The sequence below is a fragment of the Malaya genurostris genome, chromosome 3 (genome assembly GCF_030247185.1).
Source record: "Malaya genurostris strain Urasoe2022 chromosome 3, Malgen_1.1, whole genome shotgun sequence".
Classification (NCBI taxonomy): domain Eukaryota; kingdom Metazoa; phylum Arthropoda; class Insecta; order Diptera; family Culicidae; genus Malaya; species Malaya genurostris.
In genome coordinates this window covers 233,544,227-233,556,381 of record NC_080572.1, presented here as the reverse complement: position 1 = coordinate 233,556,381, position 12,155 = coordinate 233,544,227, and the positions used below count along the sequence as shown (strand labels likewise).

The 12,155-nt window shown below is 36.7% G+C and overlaps 1 protein-coding gene across 6 annotated transcripts in view; it reads left to right on the top strand.

The window, feature by feature from the left end:
* LOC131439274 (sodium channel protein 60E) overlaps nt 1-12,155 on the top strand; it is a 615,309-nt gene that overhangs the window by 562,844 nt on the left and 40,310 nt on the right. For 5 of the 6 annotated variants that reach the window (XM_058610088.1, XM_058610092.1, XM_058610091.1 and 2 more), the window contains exons 19-22: nt 47-149; nt 217-345; nt 9,249-9,260; nt 9,787-10,050. In XM_058610088.1, coding sequence (XP_058466071.1) covers nt 47-149; nt 217-345; nt 9,249-9,260; nt 9,787-10,050 — 508 coding nt within the window. The remainder of the gene's footprint in view (nt 1-46; nt 150-216; nt 346-9,248; nt 9,261-9,786; nt 10,051-12,155) is intronic. The other variant, XM_058610093.1, reaches the window with a different exon arrangement.

The window sequence follows — 12,155 nt, the reverse complement described above, 5'->3', positions numbered from 1 at the left end:
GATCGGCTAGGTTGGACACAGTTGTGCCATGATTTGTTCTTTACAGGTGGAATTTTAATGATTTTTTCCATTCGTTCATGATGATTTTTCGAATTCTGTGCGGAGAATGGATCGAACCACTCTGGGATTGTATGAGAGCCGAAGAGGAGGTGCGGATCTTATCTTATGATTTCAAATTGTTTTTTTTTTTATATTTAAACTTCCTTTTTTCAACAGCAAGGAGCGTCGACATGTTTTGCCATATTCCTACCGGCGCTGGTGATGGGAAACTTTATGGTTCTCAACTTGTTCTTGGCCTTGTTACTCAACAGTTTTAATTCCGAAGAGTTAAAATCCAAGAAAGAGGTAAGCGTTCCGGACCCGTATACCGCCAAGACACATCTCATTCTTCCATTGGCTCACAACAAACTTTGATGTAATTAGATGTGTGTTCACAAAAACTACACCACTCATTCACATTACAGAAACATTCAAAGATTGCATCTCTATCACACATGCGTTTGTTTTAGATGTGGTCATGTCCATTCAGTTTTACTAACTACAGAACATAAATGTGGTTGATATTAGATTTATGTCAAATGAATGTTGATTCTATGGAATGCACGCGATGTCTTAGATGTGATGTTCCTTTTCGATTGTAGAGGAAACAACAGATTTTAAAGATCATGATTCTGGTTTCAGATGTGAGAGAACGATGTTTTTTTTACAACATTTTCCAATTAAGAATCAAATGTAAACCATGGTTTTTGGTGTTAGTTATTACCGTTTACGTACATTTAATTAAGGAGGTATTCCATCGATCTATTTCCAACACCAACAAAATACAGATCGCAAGAATGCTTGAACTTACAAATTTACAATGTAGAATTGATGTAAATGGATAAAATTTTTGTTATAAGTCGTAGATCTTGTACTGAAAAACTTGTAGTAGGTAATTTTAGAGACATAACCGCGAGATTGACATAAAAAACTCACATTTATTTTGGCACATTGTTCTACTAATAAATCATCCATTTCAAGTAAAATCTCATTAGTTATTTGTAAAATGGTTTGGATTCTGAAAAGAACCGAAGGTTACCATTTATCCAACTTTCACCACAGTCGACAATTATTTCCACGAACAAAATTCCGAGAAAATCGATTGCCTCTCTTTTGGCGCACGGCGCACAAAGTAAATCTGCCAATTGCTTTTGTGCACTCCCCTACAGCGCTAATGTTCGGCACCGAATCGTGGCACCCATGAAGTTGGACGTCGTACGCATCAGTGACGACACTTATTCTGATTGAAAATCGATTTTACGAAATCAAACTGATGTATATGAGGAAATTCAATTGACTTGATTCTATGAGGAGACACTGAAAATGGTTAGGAACTCAATTTGACCGTAATTGCGCATTACAAGACTATCATTGATGACCCTTAGAACTATCGATTTGTATATGTATTCTCTCCGTTGTGTTCATACTTTGATGAATTTTCCGCACTTGTTTGAAGCGAAAGCCGCACTGTGAACTGAGCGAAGGATGAACATAGTAGATCAAACGATCAAAAGAGCGGATTTAACGGCTAGAAAAATAAAAACATATAGAATTTTGAGGTTTATTACTTCATTTCGGATTTTCATTTTTCATTTTTCGGGCCGATTAAATTTATATATTCTGTTACTTGCACGCAAACGACCAGTAGCTGAATGATGTGATCGCAGGATTCATTTCAGGCTTTCAGAAAATAGTATTTTCTACAACATTAAACGCTGTTTGGGACATTTTTACTCGAATGCTACACAGCCAAATGCTGGCTTTATTTGCACTCGTTTAGTGCGAATTTCGATTTGCAAAGAATTAACGTTAATAGTTCTTTAGATAACATTACGAGCCATTAGATCGGCTTATTTTGAATAATGTTCCCCATCATTGACCACTTTTCGTTTTCTTTCTCTCCAAAATAGACAACCATCAGCAGGGTGATTCGATCGCTAGAACTGCTCATAGTACTGGTTGCTTCCCAACTGAATTAATTTTGGTTAAGAGCATTCTTCTATGTGATTTCGTTTGTAGCTTTTTCACAAACGGGCGGTCAAAAACATAACAACATGAAGAATTTGGATGTCGATTATTTCATGTTAGATTTGCAAATTTCAGTGAAATAAACTATTTAAACGCTGTATGGGACTCATTTCTGGCATTCAGAAGGACCAAATTTTGTAATTCTCTACGATATTGAACACTGTTCGGAACATTTTTCTCGAACGCGATGCAATCACATGCTAGCTAAGTTTTATTTGCGTTCGTTTGGTGCGAATTTACACAGCGCAAAGTGCACAAAACTAATCAAATTCTTCTAGATCTGCACTAAACTGATGATTTTTATCTTCGATTTGCAAAGAGTGATCTTAATAATTCTTTAGATAACATTTAGAGCCATTAGAACGGCTGATTTTGTATAATGTTCTCCATCGTTGCCCACTTTTCGTTTTCTTTTTCTCCAATGCAAATGACCAGCAGCTGGATGACGCAATCGCTCTTGTTTGAAGCAAAACTCACACTGCGAATGTCCAACAGCAGATATGCTCACAGAAAAACTAATTATTGTTTTTTCTGCTTTTAGATTCGGTTGATCTTAATGTTTCGTGTTTGGACCTATTTTTTGCTATTTAAACAATGTTTAAATAACAAATATGGTACTAACAACAATCTTGCATCCTCTTCCATTCGTTTCGTGAAAGAATCAGAGAAAATATTCAAACAGGGAAAAAGTTGCTGAGAAATCAAATCTGGAGAAATTTCCTTACACTTTCATGTAGTGAAATGTTGAAAATGCACCCTGAAGAGCATAGTAAAGAAATACGTAGTCAAAATGGTATCGACACTTTGAATAGTCACTAAAATCGTACTCTTGAAAACATATCTGCTGCTTCTGATGACAGATCTGCAAATCTGAAAGCTGTGCACGCTTACTTATAGCTACTCAGTAGCACAGAATGGTGTTTTACCCAAAATTGGATAGAACCCTATTAGATTTATTGATACTGATGAAAGTGTCACTGACTTCAAGTGGAATCCGTTGCAGGATTGTACCCAATTCTGGGTGAAACACCATCGTTCTGACGGCTTTCTAGTTCCCAGTGAATTTTATCTAACCACATCGGTCCGATTGGAGGCAAAAATGCATTGCGTACTAAGCATTCATTTGGAAAATATGAACACACTTTGATCTCCAGAGGAATTGATACGATCATGTAGCGTAAGAGAAACAGAGATACTACCTTCATCAAAATTTTCCCGGAATCACCACCGTGTGCCGCTCTCAGTGACCGAATTAGATTTTCTTTTAGGCTGCCACATCTGCCATTGATATTCTATCAAATGTTCAGCTTGATACCAGGACGTTTGTAAAAGTTACGCTGTATTGAGCACATCTGCGATTGAGGACACGGATGTTGTACAATATTCAAAATGGAATTGAATTTGCAACAACGAGTTTCCATTAAATTTTGCGTAAAAAACGGCAACGATACTCTGAAGAAAAAAATCGTTTACAGATCCGATTTGTGGACAAACAACTCGTGGATCTTGCGCCACGATAACGCACCGTTTCCATCGTTATCCATGAACATTTGGCTAAAAGCGAAACGAATACCATTCAACAACCACCGAATCAACTTGATTTGGCTCCCTGTGACTTTTTTCTATTCGGTCGAGTCACGAAACCCCTCCGTGGAACGCATTTCAGCACCCTTTTTTAAGCGTTTTTTAAACGACGCGATTTAATTCACGTTAAAAATTCAACATGCTTTTGTGTATTAAATATTATGAAATGTATTTTATTGAATTGTTTTGTTTCGTAGAATCTAATTAAGACGGTGGACATCTAAGGGTTCTCTGGAAAAAAGAAATCAAACGCATACTTGGTGATCTTTGCATGACTTTTGAGTGCGGTATGTACTCGTAGTACTATATACAGAAATTTGACATACTGTGATACGATCAGTAGAAGTTATTGCTTATCTAAAACCTCCTTGGAGCATAGGCATTAATGTCTATCAATGTAATCGATGACATTAGTGATTTTTTTGTGTGTAGTCCATACTCGTGGATCACATTCAATTGATGGGATGAATTATTAGAAAGAACAGCTTCATCCAAAAACTACCTGGCAAGGCAACAAGTATATCATACTTGTTATACTTGTTGCCTTAGAATCTACCAACGCAACCAAGTAAACCAACAAGATTTTTTACACGGTCGATGCTCGTGATAACACATGCAAATCATTCACTTAATGCGACTGTTCTAAGTCATCCAAAAACTCTATTGAGTATAGGCCTTAAGATCAACTAGTGGAATCGATGACGAAAGCGGGATTCTTGTATGTGGATCATACTTGTTATACCAAATAAAATCAATAGGTTTATTGTGAATGTTCTAGACCATCCAAGAATTACCTGGAGTTCGAGCAATCAAATCTACTAGTATAACAAAATGCATTAAGGAACTTATTGTTCACGGTCCATACTGATGATAGCACATGCTCCATAGCCCTGGTATGAATGTTCTAAAGCTTGCTTCAGATAGAATTGGAACAAAGACAATTGCCTGCATTTCAGTTATTTATTATTGAATTCAAGATCTTTTTTTATACAAATGTAGCGTTTTCTTCATACTTTTAAGAAAAAATACGGATAAAATTTTTCGTCACGGTTTCGAAGGAATTCTCGAATTTTTCCTGTAACACGGCTCATTAGGCGGCGCACACCTTTTTCGTCCATCGTTTTAGCTATCTTATTCCACTAGGTTGTCATCTGATTGATGTCTTTGACAACCTTTCCCTTTGCCTTGAGTCTCCTCTTCATGATTGCCCAGTATTTCTCAATAGGGCGGAACTGGGAGCAGTTGGGTGGGTTAAGGTTTTTCGGAACAAACTGGACCCCTTTCTCTGCATACCATTCTTGAACGACTTTGTTGTAATGACAGCTTGCCAAATCTGGCCAAAACATTACGGGATGGTCGTGGGATCGAATGAACGGCAAAATTCGTTTTTGGAGACACTAATTTTGGTATAGTTCCGATGTCATTGTCTTATTTGTAACGAAAACTTTCGTTTTTTTGCCACAGCTGCAAATGCCCTGCCATATCATAAATTTTCTTGCAAATTTGTCGGCAACAACAAATTTAAATTTGGCTCGAACATCCCCCCGAGCCGTTGCCAAGTAAAATTTTTGACCTGAGATTGGCCCGAAGTCAGCCTTGACAGAGGTTTCATCGTCCATCAGAAGGCACCTGTCGAACCTGGTCATATAGTTTCCGAGCACGAATTTTGACCACACTGTTTGCTAGCTCGATACGACTTGATTCCTCCCGGAGTCGAGTGCTCCTCACGGTACTATGGGCAGCACCGAATTTTCTGGCCAAATCACGGTCCGACAGATTAGGATTCCTCTTAATCGTCTTCAAAATCTTACCACGCAGTTTCCGGTCGACAGTTCCACTCCGACGATTGGCTTGAGGCTTCCGAATCGTCGTCAATGTTTCCTTATACCGTTTGATAACGCGCCATACGGTAGCAGACTACAATGGATTTTCCAAATAACTGTGCACAATTTGTTCCCTTCTTTCGGCTTCCATGTTGATTGTTTGAAAAGTACAGTCGATTTGCGGAATGTCAAAAATCATACGTGAAGCTGACAAAATTCCCGACACGTGGGCGCCAAGAACTTCCAAATCCGTTCACCAGGAGCGCCACAATATGAGCAAAAGTTTTTTCCAATTCTAAATGAATCAAGCTTTAAATCATCCAAAAACTACTTGGAGCCAAGGTCTAAAAATCTACCAAATTAACAATGTGTATTAACGAACTTTTTGTATACAATGCATGCCACATGCAATTGATAGGCTTACTGTAGATGTTCTAGCTTATTCAAAAGCTCATTGGAGTACAGGGCTTAAGAGCTATCAGCGTAACCAATGACAAAAGCGGGTTCTTGTATTGTATACGGCCTACACTCCCCAAGTAGCAATCCGCAACTAGTTCTGATACGACAAAGTCCAAACTATGTTGCAACAAGAGCACGAATATGTTTTTTATGTTATACTGGTTAAAACATGGTGACAGCAATGTTTCATCATAACATAACTAGTTACGAAATAGATATTTTGGTTTCCAATCATAACATCTTTGTGTCATATTGAATTAAATATAATTTATAAGCTATCGTTACTTAATCCAAACATATCTTTAGTCACAAAAATGTTTCTAGCCACTAGTTGAAAGTAAGTTTATTTGACTTCAATAGTAGCAACCCATAACTAGTTTTGATACCACTTAACCCAACTGTGTTGCAACAAGAGCACGAACATGTTTTTATGTTATACTGGTTAAAACAAGGTGACAGCAGTGTTTCTTTATAACGTAAACATTAAACTAACTATCATTTGTAAGTTATCGTTACTTGATTCTAACATATCTTTAATCACAGCTATGCTTTTAGCTACTTGTTGAAAAAAGGTTTATTTTCCGTTGTGAAACCATTATAAATACCTTAGCTTATATGTGAATCGTTACTGTGAATTGATTTAGCAATAACTTAGATATTATAAGATTATAACATATAATTTTTTCATTGATTCAGATAGTTATCGGTAAGTTTTACCAACGTTATGATAACGAAAATGCAAACAAAACAACCTTTATTGGCTTGAATATGGCGAACACAATATGGAGTCTCAAAAAGTGTATGAAACATAAATCAAACCAGGATATTACTTTTTTCAAAACTACTTTTTGCCGAAAATAGTGAAAGGCAAAATAGTCATTTTTGTTCTATGCACTGTCATAAACACGAAGAAAATAATATAGGGATTGAACATCGAATGTGATAATATTATAATTCTCATGATATATGAATTGAAAATGATGAGGAATCACGCTACTTGGAATAATTTTGAGCATTCTGAACATAGGGTTATTTTGTTGTTTATTTTTTATATCTTTATAAAGAGATTTTGATTGAAGGCGCATGAAAAACAGTTAAGTAAAATTGAATTCCGCTCGACAGTTTTGAAATCGTTGTGAAATTTGTACCTTGTATCAAGTTTGTGATTTAAAGTACTCTACTGCCTTTTTATTGATGATAGAAAAGTATTCTGGATTCATTCAATGTTTATAATGTCGATGGTGACTAAGTTTCAACTAGTTTACTTGCAAACAAGTTATTTTCAAGTTATGAAAAAATAAGTTATTTCAGTAAGGCATTACAACGTAACGACAACTCATTTTCAGCCTGCTTAACAACTAGTTGAAACTGCGCTTTTTGAGTCATGCAAGTGGTTAGATGTTAGTAACAATCACTCAAATATCTGGTTGCAAACTAGTCACAAACAAGCTAGCGTAACAAAAATTGTTACTTGGGTCGTGATACCACATACAAATCGTAAGCTAATTGTGAATGTTTTAGGTCACCCGAAAACTAGCCAAGTAAACAACTTGTAGCTCCATGACTATGAACAACATTGGAAAGTTATACATAAGCTGCTGATTGCTCGTGCTTTTAAGTTCTTGGATGACTCAGCTAATCCCTAGAACAAGTGATCAAATTGTAGCTCTAAAAGTATGAACAGCATACTACCAATAGACATAGACTGTTGTATTTCTTACTGTGGTACAGTTCCAAATAATACTTGGGTCTTGGAAAACCTCTTACGGAATCCCACAGTCTCAGATTTTAAAATTAAGATTTTGGAAATAGCGCGATGTTTTATTTAACTTGTAGCGCGTAAATTGAGATTGGAGTATATTGGCTTCTGTTTAGAAAAATATCAAGGGTAGTAAATAAAATCCTACTGACACTAGAAGAATATTCGTCCAAATGACCACTCAAACATACGATAACTCATATGCGACAACAGCATCTTTTGCTCTGAATCGTCGATTCAGGTTCAATTTAAATAGTCCACATAAAAAAATAGCCAAACCACGCTGAACCTTATTCGGATCTTGACATCTGATACCAATGTGATAGAAACAGGTGGGGCAATCACAACTCTTTTGTGTTAGTGAATTAATGTCGTTTTCGTTTTTAAATTGCACTACACCGGTGTAGCTAAAGTTGCGCTGAAACCGTTCGTTTTTGCCAATTGCACTACACCAGTGCTACACTTTTTCTGCACCGATATCACTGGTGTAGCACTCATCAAAAGTTTGGTGTAGTCAATGGATACTGTTTATGTTTTCGTCATTTTTGTTCGTTTATTCATGCCTCCGTTTAGCACTGCACCGGTGTAGTGCAAATTAAAAACGAAAACGCCATAACTTTGCTTCAGCAAGCCAAGTAAAACTAAAAACCACGTGCTTGCTTTCGTCACACCGTTCGGACTATTCGGCATTGAATCCAAGAATGTTTATTTTTCATATATGTTGTCATACCGAACTATTTACACATTTTTGCTAACCAACGCGAGCAAGCCATGTGATCTGCACCACCTGTTTATATCACATTGATCTGATAAATCTGATTTTTTATTATGACAAAATATGTCAAATGAAGTTATACAAATATACAAACACAAATATACTAATAAACCATAAGGGACACTTATAACGTTATGCGTAAGACGATGTTTTTTTCGTAACCCGCCTGGGTTCGATTCCCAGCCCCGCACAAAGGGCTAGTAAATTATTGTGACTCGAGAGGTGAATAACCCGAGAAACATTAAAAACCCAAATCAATTTACAGAGTTTCGAACATTTCGTCTACCTCCGGTACCATTTATATTATGCTGATATCATCATTATTCACTTCATCACATTGTGACACTTATCACAACCAACCATTTGCGCACCTAATCCACTCATCAAAGTAGAATAAAAAATCAAATGTAATAGATGACATATTGTAATGAATGTATGTATGTTTCTTCTCTCTCCAACCAACTTCAAAAATAAACAAAATACACGAAAACTGTGCTAATACAAATTTAAAAAAAACTGTTGTGATACCTGTAACTTTAAATGTGCACCCACCTTGTGCAAACTTCCAAACACCATCACTCCAACTGACCTACACTATTGTTCGTTACAACTGTTTACTCAAATTATTTGGAAACCCTGACCACCATTAATGTAATCGGCACTTTCGTACAAAACAAAAATCACTTCAACTCTAACTTGCGATATTCGGAATGCATTCTGTCCAAAACCACATCTGCCTATGACAATATTACTAAACAACACCAACTATCTTCGTCTATAGAGTTTCGAGCAGGTAAACTTTCGACGTGCAACCATTTATTTTTTTGTTTTTACTTTATTTTTACTCTCTCTCTCTTTTTCTTACTTTTAAAAATAAACACTCTAAGCGAAAAAAACACCTCTCTAGAACTAGAAAAGTTTAAAAATTCTGATTCAGCCTACTTGTCCACATGCTGCACTTCAGCACCGTTTGTACATAAACTCTTTCTGGAAAGTTCCCCTTTAGGCCAATCCTGGAAACCACTATAGTCTAGTAAACAAAACCCAAGATAGCACATGTTCATATTTGATTAACAACATAAAGTTTGTAGCCCATAGTTGTAGTACAGTTGCAATTTTGCATGTATGTGGAGAGGTGCTTGCTAGTTATTACTGCTTCCACTCGTAGACTTTAAAAGAAGCCTGCATTTGATGCTTCCCCAAGTTTGCTGAAGCTACTCCACAGGACCAACTTTCTTCGGTTGAATTAGTCAAAAAAAAAACACGCCCCGCTCTGTTTCTTTGTGTACTAACAAATGCATACGAAAAAAAACTTCTAGGAAGTTGGCGAGGACTCTAAACTGGCACGTAGTTTCGAACGGATTCGGTCGATCGTGCGCAAAAAACGGAAAGCCAACAAGGAAAAGAACGAAAACGATACCAACACCCGACTGGAACGGTTGGTCAACGAAATCGTCATCAAGCAGCGGGAGGAAAAGCGAAAATATTCCGCCGCTCTGGTTGCCGCAAAGGACACAACCATCGTGCTGCCGGCCGATCTTAGGCCACCCGGCGAAAGGTTAATCTATGGACAGAGTTATCAGGTAGGTCAGGGTAAGGGTAACAAACACAAAACGGTGTTGCGCATAAACATTGGGAATTTTCACCTAGCTGCTAATGATGTTGTAGCCATTTCAAATCTAAGAATGTATAACCCGCTATCACTGGAAGAATCGTTACGGTAGATAAAACACTAAAATTGTTTAGGTATTTTTGAAAAAACTGAAGTACAAATTTTCATTATTATTTGCAAGGATGACTTTTATCGTATCAAACAACGCTCACCAGCAACTCTTCACACGACTGAATCAGTGTCATCAAAGAGAGGCGGATATCATCGCAACAACAAACACCCGGCATGGCTCATTTCACATAAAATAGACACCAGTGCGAGAGCGAATTTCTCTCGATGACATTTCTGAGAATCAAAGTTTAGCACGCTGCTGTGGGGATCCTCTCTGAAGCAACAAACGGTCGCTTATTCTCGTATCGCGATCCGATTCTATACAGGCAGTTGATAATTGCGATAGAATCATATTACTATTGCCGCTTATTCTAACTATGTGCATATAACCTTTGTATAAATTGTGTCTATGAAAATGTCTGTTAATGCTCCACACAAGGGTTTTGAAATATTGCAACCTAGTATGAGAATCATCAAGTTGAATCATCGATTCGATTTTCTGCGATAATTGTCAACTTGCGATTCTCTCTTGGGAAATTCCACACAGCAACGATCATTATCAGACTGTAAATTTTTTAAGGGCCGTGAAATACTCAGAGTATGAAGTGGAGCGAAGAAATGTAGAAAAATTCAGTCGCGGTTCATGCATTGAGAGACTCGAGTTCTTGTAGCATCTTCTACAGGATTGAAAATGTTGTATACAATATAGATAGCAATATAGCAGCTTCTGTCAAATTTTCGGCAATCACCAACACTGATTATTTGTAAGATATTAGAAACAAAATCGTCATAAATGAATAATTATTCGATTATTCTTAGAACTATTCAATTAAATAATCGTATATTATTTTTAAACTAAACGAATAATTTCAGTCGATTATCTGTGTTATTAATCGATAGTTTGTACTCCTAGTTCATCACTTCACTTCAAGTCGTAATCGTGCGTGTCTTCCTCGTATAATCGGACTTTTAAAACGTGCTTTCGAAAAAAAGGTGCTTTCGAGAAAAAGTTTGTCTATGAAATCAAAGGAAACGAATTATTTTTCGAGGGAGCGGGTTGAGTCTAACCGACGACACGACCTGCCACTCGCATATGAAAACTGTATCGCAAATTTAACTACCCCTCAGTAGCTGGTAATGTCAAAACGAAATCGTTTATAAAAATCTTAGAACTGGCAACACAGGTTGATAAATTATTGATTTTTAATAATAACCACCATTATTGAAGACATGTGAAATGTAAACAAATCAAACTGCAAATCGGATATTTTACAGCGAAAATAATTACCGACTGCCTCGAAAGGGAGACCGTCTCCTGGTGGTAAGTTGCAAGTTCTCCACCATAATTACGTGTCAGACCGCAGTACAGTGGATTCATTATTAATTCGGAATTGTACTTAAAAAAGAAAATACTGACAATTCATCTTAGAGTAAATTCATCAGCTGCAAGATTCACATGGGTGGTCTATAATATAACTGAAACAAACGTATCCCCAGCATTCTCGGCTTCTAGCCAATTGTATGCAGATGACAATCGTGCCACCGGGGTGATTTTTTGTATATTTGAAACACGAGTAAAACACTGCTGGGGCTGCTAGTTTTTCTTGTTATAAAATCCAGATTTAAATTTTGTAACTGACATAACTTATGCATCTAGAACAAGAACACTACTGAGAGCAAATTCAGCAGCTGCAAGCTGCCATTCTATTTTTTCTATATTTGAAACACAGATAGAACGCTGCTGGGGCTGCCAGTTTATTTGGTTATAATTTCTAGATTTAAATTTTAAAACTGACATAAATTACACGGAACGACCGAAATTAGCTCGGCGCCTAATTCGTATTACTGTTTTTGAATTAGTTGATTTTAACAACAAAATTTCCAAAATAACTATAAAATTAGTTAAAATTGAGAATTTACTTTGCTGAAAAAACTCTTAGTTTTAGAGAATGTGTTTAGTTGGTG